Source organism: Rosa rugosa, chromosome 4 (assembly GCF_958449725.1).
Source record: "Rosa rugosa chromosome 4, drRosRugo1.1, whole genome shotgun sequence".
NCBI classification, from domain to species: Eukaryota; Viridiplantae; Streptophyta; class Magnoliopsida; order Rosales; family Rosaceae; genus Rosa; species Rosa rugosa.
In genome coordinates, this window is record NC_084823.1 from 20,074,774 (window position 1) to 20,102,734 (window position 27,961).

The 27,961-nt window shown below is 36.6% G+C and overlaps 4 protein-coding genes across 5 annotated transcripts; 2 read left to right on the forward strand and 2 right to left on the reverse strand.

Annotated features, from left to right (window-relative positions):
* The first annotated feature begins 870 nt into the window (after positions 1–870).
* On the forward strand, positions 871–10,824 carry LOC133744482 (uncharacterized). The gene is made up of 11 exons (XM_062172585.1): positions 871–903; positions 1,869–1,896; positions 2,568–2,623; positions 2,742–2,924; positions 8,257–8,392; positions 8,700–8,941; positions 9,026–9,229; positions 9,311–9,403; positions 9,580–9,702; positions 10,031–10,408; positions 10,627–10,824. Exons 1-11 carry the CDS (start codon positions 871–873, stop codon positions 10,648–10,650), a joined length of 1,500 nt encoding a protein of 499 aa, XP_062028569.1. The 3' UTR covers positions 10,651–10,824.
* A 1,381-nt stretch (positions 10,825–12,205) lies between these two features.
* On the reverse strand, positions 12,206–13,102 carry LOC133744483 (uncharacterized). Its single transcript, XM_062172586.1, has one exon. It carries the CDS (start codon positions 13,100–13,102, stop codon positions 12,206–12,208), a length of 897 nt encoding a protein of 298 aa, XP_062028570.1.
* Positions 13,103–14,045: 943 nt separating this feature from the next.
* On the forward strand, positions 14,046–19,557 carry LOC133706530 (purple acid phosphatase 23). 2 transcript variants are annotated; one of them, XR_009844587.1, is made up of 10 exons: positions 14,046–14,458; positions 14,565–14,756; positions 15,449–15,785; positions 16,208–16,425; positions 16,644–16,834; positions 18,140–18,421; positions 18,614–18,736; positions 19,130–19,183; positions 19,290–19,413; positions 19,504–19,518. XR_009844587.1 is itself a non-coding variant. In XM_062132073.1 (9 exons), exons 1-9 carry the CDS (start codon positions 14,143–14,145, stop codon positions 19,347–19,349), a joined length of 1,773 nt encoding a protein of 590 aa, XP_061988057.1. In that variant the 5' UTR covers positions 14,046–14,142; the 3' UTR covers positions 19,350–19,557. The 2 variants fall into 2 exon arrangements, 1 of the variants encoding a protein (XP_061988057.1); XM_062132073.1 differs by having other exon boundaries at positions 19,290–19,557.
* Positions 19,558–20,308: 751 nt separating this feature from the next.
* On the reverse strand, positions 20,309–21,875 carry LOC133744148 (large ribosomal subunit protein eL6z-like). The gene is made up of 4 exons (XM_062172292.1): positions 21,555–21,875; positions 21,363–21,469; positions 21,008–21,189; positions 20,309–20,619 (listed from the first exon to the last, which is right to left on the reverse strand). The coding sequence occupies exons 1-4, from the start codon at positions 21,809–21,811 to the stop codon at positions 20,464–20,466; spliced, it is 702 nt and encodes a 233-aa protein (XP_062028276.1). The 5' UTR covers positions 21,812–21,875; the 3' UTR covers positions 20,309–20,463.
* Between the last annotated feature and the right edge of the window lie 6,086 nt (positions 21,876–27,961).

Genomic DNA, 27,961 nt, shown 5'->3' on the forward strand with positions numbered 1-27,961 from the left:
TGTAGTTAGTGTCGAAATTTTTTGACACTAATCAGGTTTTTTTTTTTTAATTTTTTATTTAAGGACCTATCGTCAGTCTACTAAAAGCCTCAACAAAATGCGGGAAAGCTAAAAAGATCCAAAAGCTTTTTGGCATAAAATTTTAGGGTCTGGCTGTCTGGGAGGGAAATTTACCGCCATTCGGACCAGCCAAAACACTGGGCTTGAATAAAAAAAGAGTAAATTGCATTTTCCATCTCTACCCGCACATAAAAAGAAAAGAAAAGAAAAAGTTAATTAGAACACTGAGACCCAGAGATCAAAATCCCTTCTCTCTCGCGTGAGAGAAGTTACGGTTTCGAAAGTGCAAAAGTTTATGGAACTCAGTTGTGTAACTTGGAGAATATGGCTGGCCGGGCCATGCGACGAGTCCTGTCTGGGCGGCAGAAATAGTGTTCGACACTTTCTGGTAGGGAAGGTCCTCACAACGAAATCGCTTAATAAGGAGGCTTTTTTCAGGAAGATGAAAGATCTTTGGCGCAGGAGAGAGAAGTTTTCGATCTATGATACGAATGGATCTGACCAATTCTTGGTCTGGTTTAGTAGTTCCGAACTAGATTGACGGAAAGTGTTGCAGGGGTGGATCTGACCGATTTCAGGTTAGTAACTTCACAATCAAAACCCATAAGCTCTAAATCTCAATTTCAATTTCTCTCTTGCACTGCTTGTATTATCCCTTTCTTTTAATTTCCAGATTTTCCTTGAGCTATATTTGAAATTTTCTTTAAATGTGTTAATGGGTATTCAATTTTCCTTAATTTCAAGGGTACTATTGTCCGCAAAAGCTAGCATTGGTATTGAGAAATCAATCTTGTTCTCTCTTGCTTGCTAATGCTACCTTCTTCAGTTCTTCTCATGGATAAGGTAAGCTAGCCTTCATAAAGTTATTTCAGTTTTGTTCTTTTGTTTCTGAAATTGATCTAGTCACAGATTTTTGTTGTTGTTTTTGTGAGGTAACTACTGGTAGTTTATAAGGTTGTTGCTGTATATATGCTTGCTAATCTATGTTTTCCTTTTGGAGATTTTGGTAATGGGGTTGATTTGGGTGTGTGGAAACAGCCTCATTTCCAAGTTGGGTTTTTCTGGGTTCTTTCAGTAAAAGAGATCTAGGGGTTTGATTTTGGTTCTTACCTGAAGAGGGCTTTCAATCTCAATTTAAGGAAAGGTATTAATTCAAAAAGTTTTCATTATCTGGAGCTCTTTGTATATGGTTAATTCTTATTACTGTTGGATACTTTTTTCTTCTCTATTAGGGAGATAAAAGGAAGTGAAAATCTGGAGCTTTTTACTGTTGTTGTTTCTAGCATAGATACTAAAAATCTAATCACATTTAGACTTTTTTATGGTAATGTAGAACTTGACTGAACTAAGCCAATGGGCGTTGTTAAGGGTAGTAATGTTCTGCAATTGTTGGTTTAGTTCGGAAGAAATTGATCATAGTTTTCATCTTTAATGGTTGTTTGTATATTGGCTAATGTGAAATAATTAATTATAAAGATTGTAGTATGTTTCATAGTCTGAAAGCGGGCTGAAAGGAGAAAACTTTAAGCATTTTTTCTTCATCCTGTTCCTTTGCTTTGTGCTTTACTGTGTGCCAATTTTCATCTAGGTTGCCTTTGGGAGACTTCATATGTGGTTTAGTATGTTTCTGCTCTCTCTGAGGTATGGCTTTGGTTCTCTCCCGCTCTTCAATTTGTTTGATGGTTTCAGTACCTCACTATTTTCTTTTACAGGTTGATTAAGCTTCTTCTTGTTATTTTCTCCATCAATTGGAAATGTTGGGTTATTCTTCGTTGATTGGTTATGATTGATGATTGCTCTTTCGTTAGGCGAATGAGGTCAATTATGATGAGAAAGGTAAAATGTTAGTTGTCAGGAGGGGACCATAAGAGAATAGCCAGAGTTAAGAGTCAACTTTGATTACCATGGCCAAGTTGCAAATGACCTTGCTGTTATAGAGGTTCAAGGAGAACCCCCACTTCAAAAAGATAAAGTGTCAAACTGAGTGTTCAGCTCTATCTATTTGTTTTTCCAAATCCACCAAGTTTCATTACTTAAAGTGTCAATTGCGTCTCGTCTTTGCTATTTCTACTGTTAATAACATGTTTCTTTTGTTTTTCTTTTTTAGTCTGTTACCTTTTTGAGCTTAACTATATATGCATAGCTTTGCTAACACACCTGTTTGTCTTGTAGGGGTAAATATGATATCTGGGCTGCTCTTTTAGCTCTTCTTCTTTATCGGGTAGGACCTCGATCTTTTGATTCATTCCCTTGAGTGTATGCTTCGGTTGGAGTGTTAGAATTGAGTTAGACATTAGCTTTGAACATATAGTTATATGGCACTTTATAGTACTGAGTTGATTTTTCTTGTGAAGTTCTAGGTACATAATATATGCAGCTTGTATTATGCATGTCTGTAGTTGCATTTAGTTTTTATTGAATGCATTGTCCATCAACAATGTGTAGTAAATCTATTTTCCCCCCATTTCATTACAGTTCTTGAATCACTCGATTTGGCTTTCCATTAGCTAGAAGGGGAAGTTACCAATTGTCAAATCTGGAAGAACTTAGTCACAATTCCAAGGTATGTTACATGTTTGTTATATGTTCGTGTTTTTAACATTTTATTTTTGTTTTAGATTGAATTCTTAAGTTACATTCGAGATTGTTCTGCCATCTCTACTCGTTGTATTGTGAAATAGGGTCTTAAAAAGGACACAATTTGTTCTTCAATTTCTGCATCCACGTCTAACCCAACAAATGCTCAACTTATGAGGTACATTGTTCTATTGGAAGAGCGACTTGCTTCTCTTGAGGGTGAGAAACAATCTCCTACGCCTAATGTGGAAGAAGAGGGTGGTGAGGAGGGTGATGAGGATTTGGATGTGCTTTAGTTGTTGATATTCTTATTAGTTTTTTGCAAGTTATATTTTGGATGTACAAATGAAGCCATGACACAATTTGAATGTAAAAATGATGCCTTGAAATTTCAAATGCATCCAACACCTAATATGTAACTTTTCAAGTTACTTTGTACAGTATTGGCTGATAAGCATGTTAACATATATTTATGCTACTTAATTATTTACCTATTACTTGTTGTGGTGAAGACGTGAAGTGTTGATAATTATACTTATTAATTTAAAATTAATTTTCATATATGCTATATATTGGAGAAAAAAGTCTGCATGTCACTCATTCTCAAAATTAAAAATTAATATTTTATAATTAGACACAAAATTAATTTTCACCAATATGATTGCACTCTTTGGCACCAAAATTTAAAAATGATTCAAAAATGGTGACAAACTATTTTCGTCACCAATAAAATCAAATTTGGCGGCAAAAAAAAAATTGGGAGCAAAATAAAAAAAGGATAAGATTTGAAAAAGAATGGGTCACGAAATATCAGAGATTGAGTGACAAAATTATTTCGTCACCCACACTCATTTTAGTGACGAACTTAACATTTCGTCACCTAATGGAATCAGTCACGCACTATAGGTGACGAACTTTTTTTGTCACCCATACCTTTGGGTGACGAAATTTTCAAAATAGGTGACAAAAGTGGTTTGTCACTCATTGGGTAAATTCTAGTAGTGGTTTAACACATGTAAAAGCATAACGTTTCTCGGCATCTACTTGTTGGAGCCGGGGGATTTGATCAAAAACTTGTCCAATTTGCATTTTGTCATAAAGTTTGGCACAAGGAAGGCTAGGTGCGATGCTTTGGCATCCTTTTTATCTCATTTGATCAAAACTCTATGCCTGTTAGTTTAGTTTACTTTACTTTTTGGCACTTTAGTTTAAGTTAGTTTTTAATTATTAACTCAAATTCGAACCACTAATATCCTCATTAATATCATCATTTTTGTGATGTTGGCTTCCAAATGGCCAAAACCATTAATTTGTAAAAAGGTACTTCTATGTGTTTTTTAGGTTTTGTTTTCGCGGTAATCTAGCTTAGTGGAGTTTCGTTTACTAAAACTTAACCTCCTATACTTGGGAGTAGGGCACATCATACACAAATTTTCATACATTTCCATACTCAAGGATGTCTCCATCAATCATTTTCAATAAAACTAGTTATTTAACAATTTTTTACTAAGTTACTTAAAATACATGTACGATTAATCTAGTCTTAGTAATAATGCTAATACTATCATGAAAATAATTATGTTTGTATTTCTTAATATGCATGCATGTGTATTGAAAATTAGAATATATTTAGCTAATATTTAAATAATCGATAGAGTCGGTATTTATCAAAACCAAAACAATTTTTTTCGGTAATATTCGATTTTGGTTTTATCGGTTGATTACCAAAACGTTGGTTTACCAAACTTAAAATATCAGTTGGTATTCGATCGGTTCAATAGTTACCAAATCAAATGGCAGCCCTAGTATTAATGTGAATTTTGTTGGCACATTTTTTAGATTTCTTCATCATTATCGACATTAAAACATGTGTTGTTCCCCTTACATGCTTTGTTCTTAACATTGCTGCATATAGTCATGTTTTGTTTCTAATTGACCAATCCAGAACGACCAAAATTGAGGCATATTTATCCATCAATATCACCATTAACATGTTAGAGATAAAGTTGAACTCAGCCTCCTGGCCTCTTGGACAAGAAAGACCTCATCTCGCTTACCCTCCTCATTGCCATTATCGGTCATGTAAAGAATCCAATGTACTCGATCGACTAATTGTTTCTGTCTTCTGAATTCTATCTACATCAAAGTAAAAGAGGATCAATACAAGAGAAAGAGACCTATAGATAAGATTTGACTTTCCTAGATGTACATTGCTTGCAAAGGGAGGAAATTCAAAGAGAGGGAAGGAGGAATCACTGAGCACATGAACTCTTATTAACCTCCCGAGGTTCCCTATCCCCCCTTCGCTATCTCTCTTTATCGCCTGCCTGGTTGGTTGCTTCATCAAGTAGAGAAAATAATGATGCCGAATTGAGTTTTCCCAGGTCATTGGGCCAAGAGAGACTCTCATAGCATTATATCTCTATCCTTCCAAGTCCCCCTCTTTCCTCTTTCATGTCTATGTCTCAGATTTATTTTACTCACCAGATCCTCCATTTCCGACAAAGAAATCCAGGTATAGAATTTTCTTTCATTCTTAAAGAATTCCATTAATATTTTCTTTCTGTGAAATAGTTTTTCCTTCCTTGCTAGGCGTGTAGCTACATGAATTGAAGGACTACAGGCCTGCGTTATTATTGTTGTTGGTTACACTTATGTCAAAATAAGTCGCAAACATAAGCTACAAACACATATGATACATATTTATTATAAATACTTAAAACCCAAAAACCTACCATGTAGACCACTTTAACAAGAAAGCTAACGGAAGTACTATATTTAGTAACGACACAATACATGAGGTATCTTTTGGGGTAGAAAAATTATAGTTACCAAAAAATACATTTCGCAATAGTTCAGGAACCGTTTGAAGTTTTTACCAAATCCAAATACATGCCAAGTAGGCAACTTTAACGGAAAAACTAATGGAAGTACTACACTTGGTGACGGTGCAATAGTTGAGGTACCATTTGAGGTAAAAAAAAAATTGTAGGTATCAAAAAATACATTTCGCAATAGTTTAGGTATCATTTGGAGTTTTATCCTTGAAAATATCTCTAATGTTCTATTAGTATATTAAGGTTTACAAAATACCTTACTTATATAATATTTTTCAGTTACTATTCTTTTACATATAATACAATCTTGAGGCCAACCTAAATTAACATAATTAAATTTTTCTTGTTGTTCTTCAAGTATGGATATGTTTACGTCTAATTCAATATCTGAATTACTAGAGTAATCTAATTCTAATTCTGATTTGGATAACATATCAATGCTATTTATGCTATAAATACTTTCATTATCTCTTAAGTTGTCTAAACTATATATTGATTCCAAGTCATCTTCCACTAATTTGAATTGCTCAATTAATTGTACTTTTTCTCTAGGTTGTTTTCCTAACTTATGACATTTAGGTCTAATTTATCCTACTTCATAACAAAAATAACATTTACAAGTGCTTTTATCTTTTGGGGCTATATATTTTCTAATCCATGGTTTATTGGGTTCTTTGCCTAAATTGTCTAGGAATATATATATATATATATACACTACAAGAAAAAGGCTTATTTGCGACACTTATTTGCGACGCGAGACGCGGCCCTCGCAAAAGTCTTTAATTTTAGGCGGAATTAAGCGCCCAAAGTTGGCGCCAATATATTTGCGTCCCCCATTAAATGCCGTCGGGCACACTGTCGTAAATAGGTAGAAAATAAGGAGGTTTTGCGACGGAACTCAAAACACGTCGTATCAGCAATAAAAAAAAACAAAAAAAAAACTGAACATCGATCTAAATCAGTTCCCATCCCGTCTCCTATAGCTAGACGGCGTGCAAGACTCTCTAAATCAGTTCCTAACCCGTCTCCTCTAGCTAGACGGCAAGACTCTCTCTTTCTCTCGCTCTCTCGTTCAAAGCTGGTTCTTAGCAATCCGGCCTCAGTTTCTATCACGACTACAGAATCAAGCAAGGTTTGTTATTGCGTTTATGAAGGTTTAAATTGATTGTAGGATTATTGCTCGTTATACCCTAATTTCCCCCTTTTTCTTTCAGGTCTCTCTATCACTGCCCTAAATTGGTGATTTCTGTTCGTCTCAGTCAGGTAATGTCATTCAATATATCGCTTTTTTTGTTTTCTATGAACTAGGTGAGTCTTCTTTTTGTGATTCCTCTAGTGTGAATTGATGAGGGTTTAGTTAGTGAGTCGTCTATGAAAGGGGAAGGTTGTGATTCATCTTTGTTGAAGACATTCAATTTTGTGTTTGCTGTAAATTCCCAATTGCAATTTGTAGTGACTTGGTATGTGTGAACCCATTTTGTGCTTCTGAAATTGAATGCGAGAAAGTTAGTCTTAAGTTTCTGGATGCATCCAACACTTAATGATCATTGAACGTACTGCCTCAATTTTAGTACATTGCAAGTTGCAGAGTCATTGATTTTTCCTCATATGTTATGATTTCAGATTTACACATATACTTGTAAGTTTCTGGGTCCATCTTGACAGTGAACTTGCATCTTGTTTCCGTTGATCTCCGACAGCGATTTGCTTTTCTTCGCTCATTCTCTCTTTGCATCCTTAAAGATTTTGTTTTGATAACTAAAAGTTCTGTAGGAAAAAAAAAAAGATGGCAGAACTACCATAGATATGCTTGTGTTATGGGAAAGCCTTCATGCCCTCTGACATCAATCACTCATGCACTATATTCCTTTGGTACCAAAGCAACATAACCAACTATAGGGAAATTCATATTCGTGTTAAGTGGCTGTGTTTATGTCATGTCATTTTTATCTTTTTCTGGCTGTTCTTTCCTCTTTGGTTTGCTGCCAAGCTATTCTTTGCTGGGTTGCTTTTGTATTTGGGTGGCCTGATCAATTATTTGAGTGCTACTGCTGCTTTTTTCATCTTTCGCTGCTATTTTGGTTTTCTCTTTTTTTGCTGCTGCAGCATTCTTCACCTTATGCTGCTATGTATCTAAAGACTTAAGAGGGTAGAGACTTGACATGTTTTTGCTAGTAGTTATGTTTCTCCTTTTCTTCTTTTTTTGTTTTTTTTTTTTTAGTTTTTGTTTTCTTTTGTTTTTGCTATGTTCTGTCTTCTTGTATAGTTGTTTTGTTAATAACCATTGATAAGTTGTTGCATTAATCTACCTGATCTATGTTGTATATATGAAGAACAATTGAAGCTAGTTTTCTTATATAATGGTCATCATCTGGTATCTCACAGTTGTATTCATCTAGCTCTTTTTTTTTGTTTTGGTCTTTTAGGTGAAGAAGAAAAGTTACAACTTTGATGCACTATTATCATCGCTAATTATTCCTGGGATTGGTCTTGGATAGGTATTCTTAATATTGAAGAGGTGCCTATAGTTCCTTTTTTTTTTTCTAATGATATGACAACATTGTTTGTTGTTTTTTAATTTGATATGCTGCTCTGCTTTGGTGGTCAAAAAATATACATGTATATAAACATAACATAGACCTTCTTTATCTGATCTCTTTTTCTTTTCTTTTTTTCCATTTCTTTCAAATTGTTCTTTGTCTTGTTTGGCTTAGATGCTTCCTTATTCTTAATCAAGCAAAGCTTGAGTACTACCATATAACACTTCCAAATAAGTCAGTAGTTTAGTTTAGGAACAGGTTATCAGGAACAAGAAGTTCAATTGGAGACACCTACAGCTACTCAATCAGAGACATCGCAGCATCATGTGTCTGAAACTAGTCAGGAGGAGCCTGTTACAACTCAATTACATGATTCAGGTTGGTTCAACTTTAAAAAGTTTTATTTTTGATGTGTTTTTCTTTTTCTTTACATTAGAATTAGCTAGAAAATATGTCACACCAAACTTGTATCAACTTGTAACATAGCTTGAAGCTTAATTGATGTAGTGTGCGCGCCTGCTAGTTCTTTCTGCCATTTTCCAACAAAAGAACAGAATAGTTGATTAATTACTTAAGGAAACTAGGAGAGGGTTTGAACATACAGTAGATAGCTCAAATAGATTTTGATTATGTGGCGTAGGTATAACTAGTAAAGTGTCTTTTGTTTACTATAACTATGGATCAGGTCAAATTACTCAAAGAGCTAAGAAAGGTAGAGGTGCTGCTTGTGGTATGCCTGAGTGGGGAACTGGAAAACTAATTCATATTGAGTTTGATGCTAACTGGATGCCTATTAGTGAAAATGGGAAGGGATTTAGTTCACAACTTGGAATTTTGGCGCGAGATGGAGAGAAGGTTCCTCTAACATATACTTCATGGAATGCCATGCCAGACGATATTTTGGATGCCATTTGGAAAGATGTCAAGGTACAAAGAAATTTCTACTACCTGTTTTAAACTAATCTTTATATTTTGTTTTGATTCTTGATTAATACATAAATTTTTTGTTAGGATAATACGGATGTTCCGGATGAGTATAAACAACATTGCTTAAAGGTTGTTGGTAGTAGATGGAGGGACTGGAAGTGCCGAGTCAAGACACAATGGTATGATAAATATGAAACGGATGAGCAGCGATTAACATTCATTCCTAGTCAGGTTGTTGGAGAGCAATGGAAGATATTAGTAAAGTATTGGGGTCTTCCGCAAATAAAGGTAAATTGATTAACTGAAATTATTTACTTTAGATCAAACAATACAAAAGAGTTAAGTATTGGTGTATGAGTATTTTTGTAGGAAATGTGTGAGACAAATAAATCTAGCCGTGCACAAGGAGGAGGTGTCCCTCATAGGACCGGTCGAAAATCTTTTGCTAGACTACGAAAAGAGGTATGTCTAGTATCCCAATAAAAGTACCATATATATAGAATCAATGCCATAATTAAGAATACTTGAATATGTCTAATTTCTTTTGTATATGGTAATGTATATGAGAATATGTTTATCATCACATTTTCTATTATCAGACTAAGAAATGTTGTTGCTTCCTTTTTTATTGGCTATAGATGATGGAGAATGGAGAGAAAACAGATCGTGTCAGCATGTTTGTCAAAACAAGAGCAATGAAAACAAAGGATGATGATGGTCAACCAATTGAAATTCATGATGAGGAGGCTACTGCTGTTATTGTAAGAAAAATATATTTAATTTGCATAATTGTATTTATATAATGAATGATATTAGACGTCTATGCACTGTGTTTTAATTGTATGTTGTTTAATTGGTTTAGTCCTTGACCACCTTCAATTCTTTATCAAACTTTTTTTTTTTTTTGGTTTCTGTTCTCTAATTCTTTGGTTTTAAGCTACTTGGTATGATGGGTAGAATAACAGTTATTATCGGCATTTTTTGTGTGAAGGATTTTGGCTTGTTTGTTATGTTGGTTATGTTTCCTGATGTTTATAATTAAACTTTGGTCTTAGTGATTATATTTTTTAATGAAATTATATTTTGTAGAGTCAATTCAATGAATATTTGGAGGAGAGGCCAGAAGATGAACAAGATAATACTTTTCGTGAAGAGGTATTCACTAAAGTGATGGGAGAAGATGCACATGGACGTGTTCGCATGTATGGAACAGGTGTGACTCCATCTCAAGTGTTTGGTAATTCCAAAGCTTATGAGACTAATGAGAAAAGGACAATTGAGGAAATGGATAGAAAATACGAGGAAATGGAAAAGAACTATCAGACAAAGCTAGATGATCTTAAATTGAGCCATGAATCTCAATTGGGAGACATGAAATTAAAGTACGATGATGTATCGAATCGTCTCAATCTTTTGATGGCTCATGTTGGTATCCAAGTAAACCCAAGTGGAAGTACAAGTGAACAAGTATGTTTTTATTATTTTTTGTTTTTGTTTATCTTCTTCAAGATACCTAGGGTATAGCTTTTGTTATTTATTTATTTTTACTTATAGCTTTCATCTCTGTTGACTTTCATGATAAACTATAAGGTTGGAAATAAACGAATTCATCATCATTATAACAAAAATAATTTTATTATTTGGCTGAGTATATTGATCAATGGGTTTTCTTCTCTTTTTTCCAGGTTGGAGAAATATCTAGGAGTTGATGCTGGAAGTACAAGATGTTAATAAATTTTACAATTAGCATGCTACTCTAAACTAGATCATTTTGTTTAGTATTTTGACTACTACTGTATTTGCAGCGACATTTTAGTTTGTATGACTCAAGGCATTTGTTATACAATTATTATATAGATTACTCTTTTGTATCATTTCAACTGCGATGAATCTTAAAGTTTATTTTGGTTATAAAAAATCAATTAAAATTCTCAAATTGAATTTATTATAAATCATTTGTAAAAAATTAGACACAGACTTCTTGCGACGGGAAAATTATAATAACCAGTGTCGCAAAGACTATTTACGACATTTACATTTGTCGGTAATAAGTATCGCCAAAACTAATTGCAACATGAAAACATTCGTCACAAAAAGATGTCGCAAAAAAATTACATTTTTAACGACATTTATATGGCGTCGCAAATATCTTTTTTGCGACAGACCTTCACGTGGCAAAAAAGAGTCGCAAATATCTTTTACGACAGACCTTCGCGTAGCAAAAGAGCGTCGCAAATTTCTTTTGCGATGCACCGTAGCGTGGCAAAACCATGTCGCATATATATTTTGCGACGGACTATCGCGTAGCAAAAAGGTGTCGCAAAAAAAAAAGTAAATTCGACGGACTTTTTACCGACGCAAAGTCAACCGTCGCAATTCCGTCGCAAATAATTAATAGCGACGCGAGTGACATGTCGCAAAAAGTGCTCGATTATTTGCGACGCGTTTTTTAACGACGTTTCTTTCCCCGTCGCAAGTCCGTCGCAAATAACCTTTTACGACGCTTTTTGCCTCTTTTACGACGGGTTCTTAACGTCGCAAAAAAACGATTTTTTTGTAGTGATATATATATATATATATATATATATATATATATATATATATATATATATATTTTAGAGAATTGTCAACTCATTGCATTGATCAGCGAAATTACACATAATGACCCATCCCTGTGGGACTGTCAAAAGAGTCACTACCTAAGTAATTCAACCTTTTTAAAGATCATGAAGCCCTGCCAAAATCTATCCTAGAACATCCTAGAGAATCAAGAGGCCAAGATGTCCCGAATATTTTTGGCGACAAAACTCATTCTTGAGCGGTACCCGAAGTCATCCCCATCAGGAGAGGACTCACACATACCTCCTCAGAACCCACTTTCTCCCCCGATGGAGTATCTTCTCCCATCACAGACAAGGCATTGCCCACCTGTCCGTCAGCAGTCTCGGCAATAGTAATCTTCCGAACCACTCTCTTACTACGCACCCTTGGTCCTAACTGATTCTTGGACCCTTTAGGCCTACCCCTCTTATTCTTCAAAGGTGAGATTTTCACTTTCCCATTATCATTAGGTAAGCCAAAACCCTCCTCCACATCCAAGCACATTAACGCAGAAGAATCAGAACGCAGTTTAGCCTTCTTACCTGGACGAGCTTGCACAGAAAAAGCTGAGCGCTTCACACCACTTACTTGTGCTACTTCTATAGCTATGGGAGCCACCGGTATATTCAGTGGGACTCCAGATTGAATGGGACATGGAGCATTCTAGCTTGGTATCCCCTTTAGCATCTCCATGGACCGGCCAACAATATCCATGAGATTTGGCACTCCAGTTGTTGCCATCGGCCCTAACAGGATTGGTGTAGGTGTCACAGGAACACCAGCGCTGCACCTTGGAGTCTCTGGCAGGATCACCTTAGCCGACTCTTTCCTAGCCGCCGCCGGAGTCACCTGACCTCCCAATACTAACCCTGTAGGTCCGGTCAGCCCACCTCCACTTTTCTTAATCAAAAACTTATCACACACCCGATCACCATGATCGAAAAGGCCACACTCTCTGCACCACCCTTTGACTTTCTCATAGAACATATCCACCTCCGCCCTTACCGTCTCTGTAAAGCCAAAAGTCTGCTGCCCCCAGAGACGCCGGCGAACGTCCAAGAGGACCCGGAAGCGTTGCTCAGGAGAACCCTGCTGCAGTGCAAACTTCTCTGCCCGCAGAAACCGGCCCATTGACGATCCAATCAAAATCAACGATTCTTCCGTCTGCAGACGTGGAGGTAGACGTCGCACCGTGACCCATGCCTCCAACGAGTTCAATGGAACCAACTCCGGCGCCCCAAAGCCATCATACTCCTCCAGCAAGAGCATCCGATTCTTGAAATGCCACGGGCCCCCGTGCAGAACTCTCTGACCTTCCTCCTTCACCGCAAAGCGGAACTGAAAGCGGTCCCCTTCAATCTTCGTGATCGAGAGACGATCACGCAGGCCCCATACCGTCGCCATCGCCTTGGGCAATCCAGCAGCATCCTCTGCCCTAGGTGCCAACATACGACCCACCAGATAAAAGCCAGACGCAGCAACAGCCGCTGCGCCAGCTTCCCCAAACTCCACCACCGCGTCATCCGTCAGTGCAAGTGCCGCCGCCAGTTGAGTCGCCATAGCCTCTGCCATCACGCCTCCGATCTATGAGAACTGTCGTTCTCAACGTTGATATCCTCAGATCAGCGAAACCCTAGCCGCCAACCTCTACCCTAGTTGTCAGAGAGAACTAGGTTTAAGAATTACCGTCCTATTCTTCAAAGATAGATGAGTGTTATGGGAATCAATATATTTTCTTTTCTTAAAAGTTCTTGAAGGTTGTATATCAAAGTTCTTATATATGTTGTTTATATAATCTGTTTGGCTCCAGTTTTGTTGCAGCTGGTCAACAGTCTCTTTTCTGCGTGGGCGTGCCAGCACCGTTCGGGTGCGGTCGTCGGGGGTGTCCCTTGACCTGACTTCTTTCGAGCGATTGTGGACGAGGAGAGCACCAACCTGGTCGCGGGATTCTTTATGCCTCCGGGAGGAGTAAAAAGAGAGGTCGAGAGGGTCTTTAGTCGGATCGCCTGACTAACAGACCTGTCTAACTAACTACTTTCATACTTTCAATACCACCATCCGGATTAAGTTTACAAAGAAGTTTTAGGTATCCCGGAGAACGAAACCAATGCAAAACCTGATGCAAGAAAAAACGTTTCATCATTACTTCATTACTACCACTATATATAAAGTAAGGAAAAATTTATGGTATATTGACATGTAAGTAAATTGAAGTTAGACGAACTCTATATAATAATAGACCAACACTCTCAATAATCGTAGACTAGTTCGAAATCATTTTAAATTAGTCTATCAATGCATGGGATCAGTCTACTTCTGTATCTAAATGTCTCAATTTCTAATGTACATAGAGACGTCCCATAGAATACTTTTGGTTTGTAGAGAAGCAAACGGCAAACAGAGTATGATGCAAGAAATAAAAACCAAGAGGTTGACATTGTTTCCTACACTTCCCGCTACGCACTTTGTATTTGTATGATTCTATATTATTCCATTTCTTAATTTCTTTTGACTGCTGACACTGTACCTTTCTCTGCATAGAAATCAAATCCATGATCAAACCCATGATCTTATCACTATCTCCATTCTGAACCAAACCCATGATCAAAACTCAGTTCTCTCTCTACTCGAAACAGAGAGATAGAGCCATGCACAAGTACTGTAAGCTATGGAGGATCACTTCACTGATTTTGTTCATGGTAATAAATATGGTGGTGGGTAGTGATCACATACCCACAACTCTAGAAGGCCCATTTAAGCCTGCAACTCGGCGCTTCGACCCATCACTCAGAAGAGGCAGCGATGACTTGCCCATGGACCATCCCAGGCTCAAGAAGAATGTCACCCTCAATTTCCCTGAACAAATATCTCTTGCAATATCTTCACCTACTGCAATGTGGGTTTCTTGGGTTACTGGTACTTACTTGTCTTTCCCTCTCTATTCTCAATGTTTTGATGTTATTTTGCTGTGTTTGTCTGGTTCAAGGGAATTGCTGAATTGGGTTTGTTTTTGTTGGGGCAGGGGATGCCCAGATTGGGAAAAATGTGACACCACTTGATCCTTCAAAGGTTGGGAGTGAGGTGTGGTATGGCAAAGAGAGTGGCAAGTATAATAGTGTCAAGAAAGGGGTTGCTGTGGTTTACAGTCAATTGTACCCATTTCAAGGCCTCTTGAATTACACTTCTGGCATCATTCATCATGTCAGGATTGATGGTATGAAAACTTTCTGATTCTGGTTATCACTTGTTGATTGCTATTATGAATTTATGATAGTGTACAATTATCTTTTTCATCAGAGAATAGGAACCCATTATTGCTAATACAATTGTTCTCTGGAGGAACATGGTTCTTAGTTGAGTATTATTGGCCAAATGATGCTTAGCTGAACCGATTGGACAATGACTTTGTATGGGCTCAATAATGATTACAAAAGTATAACCTGTCGTTCTATCATTTGCCATTTAGGCAATCAAGGACTTCTATTTTCCATGTTCTGATTTGAAGAAGCCGTCATCCCATGAGTTTTTGCACATATGTTGTATTATCTTTCTATACAACTCAATATCAGAAATTAATATGTTCTTCCCTGCTCAATTTGCTAGCTAAACCTCTCAATAGATAGAATGCATTAGATCTTTTACTTTCTGAAAACAATATCACTAAGAACAAGAGCAAGCCAAATATACTAAGAGGCAGGCTGGATGTTAATATACTCTACCTATGCTAACCTAGAAATGCTAATCTTTAAAGAAACTATTAAAGTAGTATTAATTTGTTCAAAGGTCAAACTGGATATATTCTCAGAGGATGGCCATTTGGTTACATAATTGAACACTTGGAAGAATGTAAAGTAGGAGTACGCTATTAGTTCCTCTAAGATTGAACAGCTCCCTTCTTTGTTGTAGGTCTTAAACCAGGAACAAAATATTATTACAAGTGTGGGGATAGCTCTATCCCTGCCATGAGTGAAGAGCAGGCCTTTGAAACTTTACCATTGCCTAGCCCAAACACATATCCTCGTCGAATAGCTGTTATTGGAGATTTAGGTCTCACAAGCAATACCACTACAACTGTTGACCATTTGATTCAGAATGATCCTTCAATGATTGTAATGGTTGGAGACTTAAGTTATGCAAATCAGTACCTTACAACTGGTGGTAAAGGAGCTTCATGCTTTTCATGTGCATTCCCAGATGCACCTATCAGAGAAACATACCAACCCCGCTGGGATGGGTGGGGAAGGTAAAATTTCTGACAGTTCTGATTAGGAATGAAAATGTTTCTGTTCTCTTATCTCAATACAGATGATCATCCACTTCCACTTACTAAATTCTGTTTTGTTCCATCATAAGTCCATATAGCTATGCTTTTAAGATTATCTGTTGCAGAAATCTTCCTATAACATGGTAACATGACATAAGATAAAAGTAATTGATTCCCAAAGGAACGAGGTATTAAATGTATAGTCACTGTTTCATTTTATTAGATGATGTACTTATTGTTTGAATGTCTTTGCATCCCATTTGTCTCAATGAACTAGTATGTTTATTGTTTAGTTTTGTTAGAGACATTTTGGTTAGCCTGAACTGTTTGTGATGCTGATATATCTTGAATAATTGATTTAGTTTGGTTTTGTTTTTAATATGGTTGAAATGGCTGTTCAGATTCATGCAGCCATTAACCTCACGAGTTCCAATGATGGTTATTGAGGGAAACCATGAGATTGAGCCCCAAGTTGCTGGAATCACTTTCTCATCCTATTTGGCAAGGTTTGCAGTTCCATCCGAGGAATCTGGCTCTAAAACCAACTTCTACTACTCTTTTGATGCTGGAGGAGTGCATTTCATCATGTTGGGAGCATATGTTGATTACAATGCTACAGGTAATTGATGCCCTCTTCCTTTTTCTTATAATTTTTTTAATAATGACTATAAACAACAAAAGATGATATTAAATGTTCTGATGTGGTGCCAAATGCTGTATTATGCTATTTTTATTTTTTTGCTTCTTTTTTGACAGTGCAAGCACTTCTGCAACTGGACACTTTTTGACATTTTTTGTTCTTTTAGTTTCACATTCTCACATCAATGTTCATTCCAGGTTCACAGTATGCTTGGCTTAAAGACGATCTACACCGAGTAGACCGGTCGGTGACCCCATGGCTGGTAGCTGCATGGCATTCACCTTGGTATAATAGCTACTCTTCTCATTATCAGGAATTCGAGTGCATGAGACAGGAAATGGAAGAACTTCTTTATCAATATGGTGTTGATATTGTTTTCTCCGGTCATGTAAGTTTGAGCTGATTCTTTTTGTAGAAATTAGTTATTGATATACTTACTGTTGGGATTTTCCTTTTGATTGTCTTTGACATATCTTGTCTCCTTCAAATTATACTCCAGAATTTAGTAAGTTATCACCAATTTCACTGATAATGTTCCTTCTCTCCCCAGAATTGAAAGAACCTGAACATGTGAGCATTGCTATGTGATAATCTGCTTTTGCTGGAGAAGGACTATAACTTTAATGTGTTGCATTTTGATTGAAAAAAGAGCAAAGATTATGTATATTTCAGTTCTAATGTCCTCTGTCCTGAAGTTGGTTCTATGGTTATGAATCACATAGGATTTTTGAAACAAATTGTTCCTGAACGAAAGTAACATAGACTATGATCTAGGATCTAATCCATTATAGTTGTTAAACTTAAACTCCACTCTCACAGTCGAAATCTCTTTCATTGCATGAGTTTCAAGGCATTAAATACTTGTATAGGGATGTATAATGCCAGTGAATATATCTTAATATTGGATGCTTCCAATGTTTTGTAAATTAGTTTATCCAATAGAACTATAAATTATAGTTCCTTTTGCCTATTCTCCACCAACAGTGTAATTTTAATTAACAAATTAGTTCGGGCACTATTTGATTACTTTTGAAGTCCAAGTACCATTTTGTCCAGTAACTTTAAGTTCAGGTACTATTGGTGTACAAACCCTTAATTTTATAGTTCCTTTTGGCTATTTTCCACCGGTAGTGTAATTTTAATGAAAAAAAATTAAGACTTGATGATCAGTCATACTTATACTAAAGAAAGAATAATCTGCATTTTATATTATGCTGATACAAGTTCTTCGATCACCACAAGATTGGGTTGGTAATTTCTTCTATATCATATTTTTATACTTCCAGGAAGAGAAGAAAAGAAATTAAATTGCTGGAGTGAAAGATTTTAACTTTTGAAATTAAATCTGAAGTTCAATTGTTAATCATGGATCTCACTCTAATACATAAGCGACAATAAGATATATGAGATGTCAGTCCTTTGCATAATAGCTTTAACCTGTACCTTGTAATTTCTTAATTTATATTGTCTGTTTAATCATTTGAAGTGATAGTCTCTTATTCCATCTTTTTGTGAAGCTAATTGGGTGGTATAAAATAGTAGTCTTGTAAGGTGGATTTTGTGGTTAGACACAAAAATGCATGGTAGGCAATCCAAAGAGACATACGGTGTAACTGGAAGATACCTTATGAAATGTTTATGGTTAAAGAAGGTTTCTTCTTTGCTGTTGAACTGATAAGTATCTACTTTGCAGGTGCATGCTTATGAGCGGATGAATAGAGTATATAACTATACGTTAGATCCATGTGGACCTGTTTATATAACAGTTGGAGATGGTGGCAATATTGAGAAAGTTGATGTTGATTTTGCTGATGACCCTGGAATGTGTCCTTCAGCTGGAGACAACATACCTGAATTTGGAGGGGTATGTCATCTGAACTTTTCTTCTGGGCCTGCTAAAGGGAAATTTTGTTGGAATGAACAGCCAGAGTGGAGTGCTTTTAGAGAAAGCAGCTTTGGTCATGGAATACTTGAGGTACGGTTAACCTTAGTTTGTAAGTTTTACAACTTCAAGGTTTATGAATAGGTTTTGTATGTCATGATTTCATTTTGTAGTATTCGAGTATATCAAATTTGCTTAAGATGTGTAAATGAGGAAACAAGAAATACACTTGCATTACCTGAGAGTGATATCTCTCTTCATTATCCATTTCATATCTAAATGCAGGTTTTGAATTCTACATATGCTCTATGGACTTGGCACAGGAATCAAGATACTTATAAGGAAGATAGCCACGGCGATCAAATCTACATTGTTCGACAACCTGAATTGTGCACTCCAGATTTAAATGTGATTTCTTAGTTCTAACAGCCGACCTTTTTAAGCTCTGAACATATTTCATATTAGATGTAACATCATCTAATGTATATACAAAAATTTGGCTAAGCTTCTTCCAGCTGACAAAGAAAATTAGATAATAGTGTTGAATTGGGTTAGCAGTTCCGACGTATATAGATCATGTGAACTTCTTGTATCATGACTCAATTTCCTGGTAGTAACCTTATTGGATGGTGGCTTGATCTCTACGTGTGCAAAGAAAAAATTGTGCAAATTGTCAATTCGTGTTGCCATGATAAGAAAAGAATTTTGGTATCTCACACTTCAATTTTGGCTTTCGAATTTGTTTTTAAAGCATTATTCCTACTCTTATGCTCACTGTTATTATCTTTCTCAAACTGCCAGCCGTCAGTGGTGCAGTCTCTGCCCTCAATCTCTGCTCCTGCATCCCACTCTCTGGTAATGCTCCCTTCTCATTCATTCATATGATATGAAAAGACGATGTCTTATTCTTCTTTATTATTTTTAGTTTTAAAGATCCTTAATTCAAATTTTGATCTTTTAGGTGCTTGCTCTCTTCCTGACACTCTTGGGGATATTCTCAGTCCTCTCCTATTCCAAGTAGTCTCTTCTGCTCTGCAACTGTGCCTCTGTGCTTCTTCAGCTCACCTGTGAAATATTAATACTATGTACTTATCTCATCAATTGCTTGAACATATATACACACTAAAATTGGAAACTTTTCTTTCCTAGCTTAACTAGGCAATGTTTCGTGACAGCTGCAGAAGCTTCTCTGACTTTCCTTCAATTTACGGGTTATGTACTCCAAAGATTTAATTATATTTCTGTATCCATTGTTTTGATCGATATGTAGAAGCATAATATGATATAAGTTTCGTTGCTTGGTTTTTGATACAATCAATTTGATCCGTGTGTATTACAATGGGAACGATGAACGCCAGAAAGGCTGTCAAAATTTGAATTTTTTTTTTTGATAAGAATATTGATATTATTGTTAGCATAGCGTACTACTCATGAAGACAATAGAAGTTTGACAGCAGTTTTCAGCCTCTTCCAAACCGAGAAAGGAATAGTCCTCTAATGCCTATTTTGCAAATGATTCGCACCTCGCTCAGAGCATGATTGATCATATAGGTGGCCAAATTGTCAATGGATGAGCACAATAGGACTGGTTTAGCTTCTGCATCTGGCAGATCTGTTCCAGAAGAAGCAAGACCATGTTCCTGGGTTCAGTTTATTCTAGGTTACCCCCCAGCATTAAACAGCACCACATCAGAATGTCTGTTTAGGGCCGGTTAAAGTATCTAAAGTTTACAGATCCCACACCTACATATAGCTTTTAAGCCAAGGTTCTAACATTAGGGAGAAAATCAAATCTGGGCTTGTCCGAACTTTCTTTTCACAGATGGATTTTTTTTTCATATCTTTTTAGAAATGGACCTATTTGGATTTTGGACAGACAAAAACTAAACTATCCCCAAGTAGGTAAAAAGAAAATGAAAATTACGTACTCATATGTAGACTTTCGTGGTTCAAACAAAGGTTGGAAAATTCTCCTAACGATGACCACAAAATCAAAATGAAACTCATTATATCCCTTGCATGGGAACGCCGACAAGTACAAAATCTCGGATCTGAATGTAAACAGCTCTTACAATGATAGTGAAAAAACAAACAAGTACAGGAGTAGCAAGTATCCCAAGAAAAGAGGTGATTGTCTAAAAGACAAGCTCATGAGGCTTCATGCCAGACCTAAGAGAGAATCTGGCAGCCAAGTATGTCTTCAAGTCTGGGACAGCCTCAATAGACTTTATCAAAGAAGCATCCACACTCTTCTGATCATCTTTCCTTTCTTCTGGGAGCTTGTTCTTGTCCTGCAGTTTGTTGCAGAGAAAATGTTAGTTGGAAAAAAAAAATTGGTAAAGTAATGAACATTATTCCTAAACTTTAGACGACTTCCCAATAGCAAACTTGAACATATGGGAGTATCATGTCTGTATAAAATTGAAAACCGAATGAAACTAGTGATGAAAACTAATTAAGTGTCAACAAGAACACAATTTACAAATGAACCTAAAAGTTACGGTACATCTGTACAAACAGATACAGTTGGAACTTCAAGCCATGATAGTTGCAAAAAAAGCAACAACAATACAGGAGACACCTAAATTTTACAGTTTTAAGTCCATGTAAATAGCAACAATAATACAGGAGAAATATAACCTTTGTTAGGATTATAAATGATGAGTTGATAAGACTAACCTCTTTCTCTGCCTCAAAAAACTCTCCCTCACCCTTCTTCTTCTTCTTTTCCAATGCCTTTGCGAAATACTTGTCATCAAACTTATCCACATTAACCCCAGAAATGTTGACCTTGGTGGAAGTGCCAATCACATAGGACTGATTCACGCGTCTCAAAGGAACACCATTAATCTTAAATGGCCCTGCAATGGCACTCAAGTTAGAAATACACATGAATAGGTTCATTTTCAAGGCAAAGAAGGGAGACAACTTAAAACAATCAGAAACTCATTGGCTAAACCAACTCCAAACCTCTGTCTAAGACAATAACCTTAAAAATTTACAACAACAACAATATATTTTGATAGAAGCTTACCAGTAACAAGAAGCAAGCCAGATGGAAGTTGCTTAAGGAAAACAACTCTCTTTCCCTTAAACCTTCCGGCCAATATAATCAACACAGTCCCGGGTGTAATACTCGCCCTGCATGCAGAATTGTAACCCAAATCAGAGAATTGAAAACACTATCAAACACACCAAATCAGAGAGTTGAAAAGTAAAGTAGTACCTGAGCTTGGTAGGCTTAGGCTTGTGCTTGTTGACGAGGGGCTTCTTGACATCTTCGGCAGGGTAGAACTTGGGGGCCTTCACCGATGAAGCCTCAGCTGCCGGCTTGGCGTCGTGGCGTGGGAAGACGCCGCCGTTTTTGGCCTTGATGGCCCAAAGACCTCGCTTGTGGTACATCTTGGACCTCGAGTACTTACCCACACCGCGGATCAGATCTGGGTTTCGGGCCTTTCTGGCAACTCTCGCTTTTGCTGCCATGGCGACTCTGAAACCCCGAAACGGCTTGCTGTGGAGAGGAAGAGGTTAAACCCTAGAGACGCTTTTGTTAAGAGTTTCTTTAGTGGGCCGGTTGGTCATTTTTTACTTTTTTACTTTTTTACTTACTCGTGAATCATGAATCAGAGATAATTGAAATGAGAGAAAAAAAATCGGTATGAAAATATTTTATTTCTATTAAACTGTTTACTTATCAAATAAAATCAGAATACAACTGAATTAATATCAATTATTTACTAATGTTTATGAATCAAAATTAAAACTAGTTTGATTATCAAAATACCTTTACCAAAAAAAAAAGACTAGAAAATAGAGGAGAAAGATAGGTCACTGACCAAAAGAAATCCAGCTGTTTCAAATTGTTCAAAATCTAAGGAGGTCCAAATGCCAAATGAGAAAAACACTAGTGGAGTAATGAACAATATTCTTAAGGGTTATTCTATTTGAATCCAACAAATATCTTAATACACCCAGCACTTAAAAAGTTATCGACTAATTCCAGCAAATGTTCAGCACACAAACTCTTATTACATCATAGAATCTCCTTTTGAAGTTGATCCTGTTATTTGGTGAAAATAATATTTGCTATTCATCAACATGTTGCTGCTCCCCCCTTAAATCCCTTTGTCTCATTCACCTATAAATTAGAATTAAAAATTATTTAGTCCTTAAACTTTTATCCAAAAAATATTTTAGTCCCTGACTTTCTAATTTCACACTTTTAGTCCTTGTACTCTCAATTTTGGACTCCATTCCGTTACTCTCCATCCAAAAACTCCATTAAGTCGCTGACATGGCAGTCATTCCACTGCAAAATGTCTATCATACCCTCACTTTTTATTTTAAATTTAATTAATTAAATTTTTTTTTTGAAATGATTTTAGTTTTTTATTTTTCTGGTTCTCTCTTCATCTATCCGATTCCTCCTTCCTCATATCCCTCTCTTTCTATCTCTTCCTGGTTCTCAGCAAAGGCAAAAACAGCTTCTCTTCTCCTTCTTCCAACCCAACACGGCTAAGAAATCCCAATCCCAAATCCGCAATTTTCCCTCAAAATTAACCCAAAGCGACGAAAGCCCAATAGATCCATTCCGTTACTTTGCATCAATTTTGGACCAATAGGTCCAACAATTTTGGATGGAAAGTAACGGAATGGACATATTGGTCTAAAATTGAGAGTACAAGGACTAAACGTGTGAAATTAGAAGGCCAAAGACTGAAGTATTTTTTGGGCAAAAGTTCAAGGACTAAACAGTATTTAATCCTTACAAATTACAATTCATTTTGATCAAGGGTGCAATTGAATCAGGTGTACATGTGGGCTCCTTATCTCAAAATAAAACCTTCTTTACAGATGAGTTACTCTGGTCATGATCATAAAGCATTACTTTCACCATATATGTATGTTACATATCATAATCACCCCTTAATCATCCTTGAGATTAAGTAGACAAAGTCACAGTTGGAGAATTAAGATGGAAAAAAAAGATTCGATTGTTAGTGAAAGCATATCAATCACAAATGGAAACCTTTTGAAATATAAAAAGATTAATCCTCTTTTGCCTGATTTCAACTTTGATGGTAAGGAAAACGTTTGTGAGAGTTGGGTTTGTAGTTGATGAATATAATATAACAAGGGTACAATTGGAAAAATATACGATAATTTTTTAATGTCAGGTGTAGTTAGATATTTACTGGGTTCAAATAGCAACACTCTATTCCCAAACTTTATACAACTTCTCAATAGCAAACTTGAAAATACGGGAGTATCATGTCTACAAAATTGAAAACCGAATGAAATTGGCGATGGAAACTAATTACATAAATGAAATGTCAATAGCACAAGGACAGAATTACAACAAAATAACTCAAAAATTATAGAACTACAAATTTACTATTTGAATCTAATGCCACGATATATGTTACTATTATAATTTACTATTAAATACCAAAAAAATTTGGTTGGTAATTGGTAGCTCCATTTTGAAACCGAAAGCATTGTTTTTGAAGTTGGTAAAACCAATAACCGATTCGAACCAACCGAGTGACAGCCATAATATTTAATCATATCTACCAAATTCGATATTTCAGTATTTCTTTGTAATATAAATTAGAATAAACAATACTATATAAGTTGTCAAAAACTTTGTATTCATCTGCTTATTTGATTATATAACTCTAGTATGTATGTATATGACATTATGTTTTAGTCATTGTTAGGTCCATAATTACCTAATAACTATGCCCCTAACTTTGAGCATTTAATTTGTTTGATCCTTTTATGTTACATATATATACAGGCCCGATCAAGGGCGGACGTCCGCACTGTCGCTAAAGAGCAGACGTCGACGCAGCAGGCAGCTTCCAGGCGGCGGCGGCGGCGCGGCTCTTGCAGGAGGGAGGCCGGAGGCTTCCCGGACCGTTCTGGGCACCGTTCGAGGTCGGAGGAGGTCGGGCTTGCCGGTTTCTGGGCAGCCACCTCACCTGCAACTGCAGGTTCTGTGCAGCACCGCAAAACCCGTCGCCGGCGACTCCACCCGACCACATACCCCTCCGCACGACCCCTGGCCTCCCTCCGGCAAGCCGCGCCGCTCCGTCGCCGCTCGATCGAGGCCGGAGCAGCGACGTCCGCACTTTTTCTGGGTTGCGGACGTCCGCTCTCGAACGGCTCCGCATATATATATATATATATATATATATATATATATATATATATATATATATATATATATATATATATATATTATGTTTTCATTATCATGCTAAAAAATGATGGAGAAGCATGGAAAGACCCTAAAAAGTCAACTTTAGCACATTTTCCTAATCTGGCTAGGAGAAATCGAGCTAGGCAAGGAAGAAAGAGCGGAAGCTTGACCAAATGAACTCCAAATAAACTAAATTTTTATAGAGACATTGTAGACATCCTGATTATAATTTCTTATGCAGAGTACAAAAGCTAGTTCGGAACGGAGACCTTTAAAAGATCGGTGCAAGTTTAAGCACTAGAAGACGAAAAATGTAAAACCAGACCTGTACAGATTCCGGCAGCATTTCCAACCAAACTATGGTGAACTAAGTTTTGAAATTTTACCAAGATGATCTACACTTATGGAGGAACAATTGGCATGAAGAAAGTGAAGGCCAATTCTAAAGTCTTGGTGGAGATTTAATATAAGGAGAATATTCGACGAAAGTACGCCAAAGAACGAAAAAGGGATCAGCTCCGGATTTCGGCCAAATTGGCTAGCCAAGAACATGTGTGGAGGGTAAGGAAGGCCTGACTAGGCTTAGGGACTTTAGCTGAAAAGATGTGGTGTAAATTATTTTGAAATTCAAAATTTGAAAGATGACAATTGGTTCCCATCTTACATCTTACACCTTTGTTTCTCATTTATTGCCTTGTTCCCTTACACAATGACCCTCCTACCTTAGTTTATCTCCTATACCAAAATATCTATGTGCATTTAACTCATTCTTATGTAGAATTAAATATTAGATCTACATTTTACGCTCACATCTTTGTCCATTACATCTAACCCTTCACTTTCTTTGTTCTCTCTCCATTCATCACGTGATTTTGGCCTATATATAGATCCTCCCCTCACTTTGGACATTTTAAATATTCCTTCATCCATTTCTTCTCCTTTCTCTCTTCATTTCCTCTCCACTTTCCTTAGTCTTCATCTTGTAGTTCATAGTTCTTAACTTTTATGTAAAGAAAAGTGTATAGTTTCTTAGGTTTTGTTCTAAAACTAAAGAGTCTATACATCTTTGATAAATCACAACTTTTGTTTTTTCATATATTCAATTCTTTGTTCTTCATAGTTTCTAGGAGTTTTGTGGATTTGTATGGCAATTTGGGTTTGAAAGAACCGAAATTTCCATATTTGAAACATCTTTCACTAGTTGTGCATTAAGGGGGCTAGATAGAGGTCTTGAGGTTTCGGTTTGGTATCAAAACTACCAAACCAGTGGTTAACCAACCACTTTCTCCACTCTTCCTCTCTTTTACTTGATGTTTATTATATTTATGGCTTTAATGTATGTAACTATGAGTTGTGAGTAGAATAAATTTGGGGCTAGGGCTTTGTATATGAACAATGTGATTTGATGTAGTTTTGAGCATGCTTTTGAATTTCTATATTGCTAGTTTAATTTTCCCTTCATTTATGTCATTACAAGTCAATGATCTATGTGGTGATTAGACGATAACCAAGTGAATTGCTTGATTTCCTTACAAATGAATCTTAATACATGTATGTGTGAACTTTTGTAAACCGATAACCAAGGAACTTAGGTTTTATTTATGTGGATTTTACCTTTAATCAATAACCAAGGGATAGGTAAAAATAATAAGCATGTGGAATTGCTATTTTCAGTAACCAATGGTAGTTTAACACATGTAAAAGCCTAATGTCTCTCGGCATCTACTTGTTGGAGCCGGGAGATTTGATCAAAAGCTTGTCCAATTTGCATTTTGTCACAAAGTTTGGCACAAGGGAGGCTAGGTGCGATGCTTTGGCACCCTTTTATCTCATTTGATCAAAACTCTATGCCTGTTAGTTTAGTTTAGTTTAGTTTACTTTTTGGCACTTTAGTTTAATTTAATTTTTAATTATTAACTCAAATTCGAACCACTAATATCCTCATTAATATCATCATTTTTGTGATGTTGGCTTCCAAATGGCCAAAACCATTAATTTGTAAAAGGGTTTTTTGCACCAACAGTGTCTGGAGACTTGGGTGACTGACAATATGATACCCGAACTTACAAAGTTATCAAAGTGATACCCAGACTCAATTTTTCGTATCTCCGTCGTACCTACGTCAAATTGTTGTTACTGAGCCGTTAAGTTTACCATGTGTGATGCACGTGAGGTACAAAATAGAGGTAAAAAGACTGATTTGCCCTGTAACTAACATTTTGTTAAAGAACAATCGAAAACTAAACAGAGAGAAGGAGAGAGTGTAGATGGAGAGATTGAAGAGTGAATTGGTGAGTTTATTCTTCTCACATTGGAGGGTTTATATAGGGATAAAAAGCATAGAAAATACACTATTATATCCCCACATTCCATTACACTTATCTCTTTACTATTGTACCTAATACATGATATAGACATTAATAGTATAAAATCAATTACACTATAACACTCCCCCTTGGATATATCATGTTAAATAGTATTGTCTTGGTGATGTGCTTCTAAGTTGCCTCGTTAAAAACCTTGCCAAGTAATAAAACCCTGTGGGAAAAAACAATCATGGTCGAAGGAGAAAAAGAGCACAACGCGCATGAGTGTGGAGTAGCAATACCGTATCTTCGGAGATAAGTGGAGTCTTCTTATCAGCATCATAAGTAGGTAGTATGTCTACGAGAGGGATGCAGTATAAGTGGGGCGACCATACTAAAGATGTGCCTCATTAAAACCTTGCCAGGTAAAAACCCAGTGGGAAAAATAACCCTGGACGAAGGACAAAAGAGTACACGATGGTCTGGATATTCCCCCCTTGTGTCGCTTAAACTCGGCGGTGACGCTTCATCCGTTGCCTCGTTAAAACCTTACTCGAGTGTAAAACCCTGTGGGACAAAAACAAGCTCGAGGAGGAAAAAGAGTACAACACGTCCTTCGCTCTTCGAGATCGAACATGTAGACATCATAACTCCCCCTGATGTCGATATCTCCCCCTGATTGCTTCAATCATGGGAGTTCGGATAACCTTTCCAATCCGATGCTTTTCACATGTTTCTCGAAGGTGGATTTAGGTAACGACTTTTAGTGAATAAGTCCGCTACATTATCCTCTGATTGGATTTGATTCATTTCAATCTTGAGGAGAGTCTGTTGTTGCTGATTATGTTTGATGTTGTCGCTTTTGATGTAGTCTTGCTTCATTTGTTCAAAAATAAGCAGCATTATCCTAAATGCTTGTAGGCTCATCTGTGGTAGACTTCAAACCACAACTATTCGAACATGCGTAACTACGGATCCAATCCATATACATTCACGAACCACTTTGCGAAGAGTAATAATCTCTGCATCGTTCGAAGATATAGCGACTAAGGTCTATTCTGTAGACCTCTAAGATATCGCGGTCTCATCCATGGTGAACATTTAACCAGTTTTTGGGAAGAC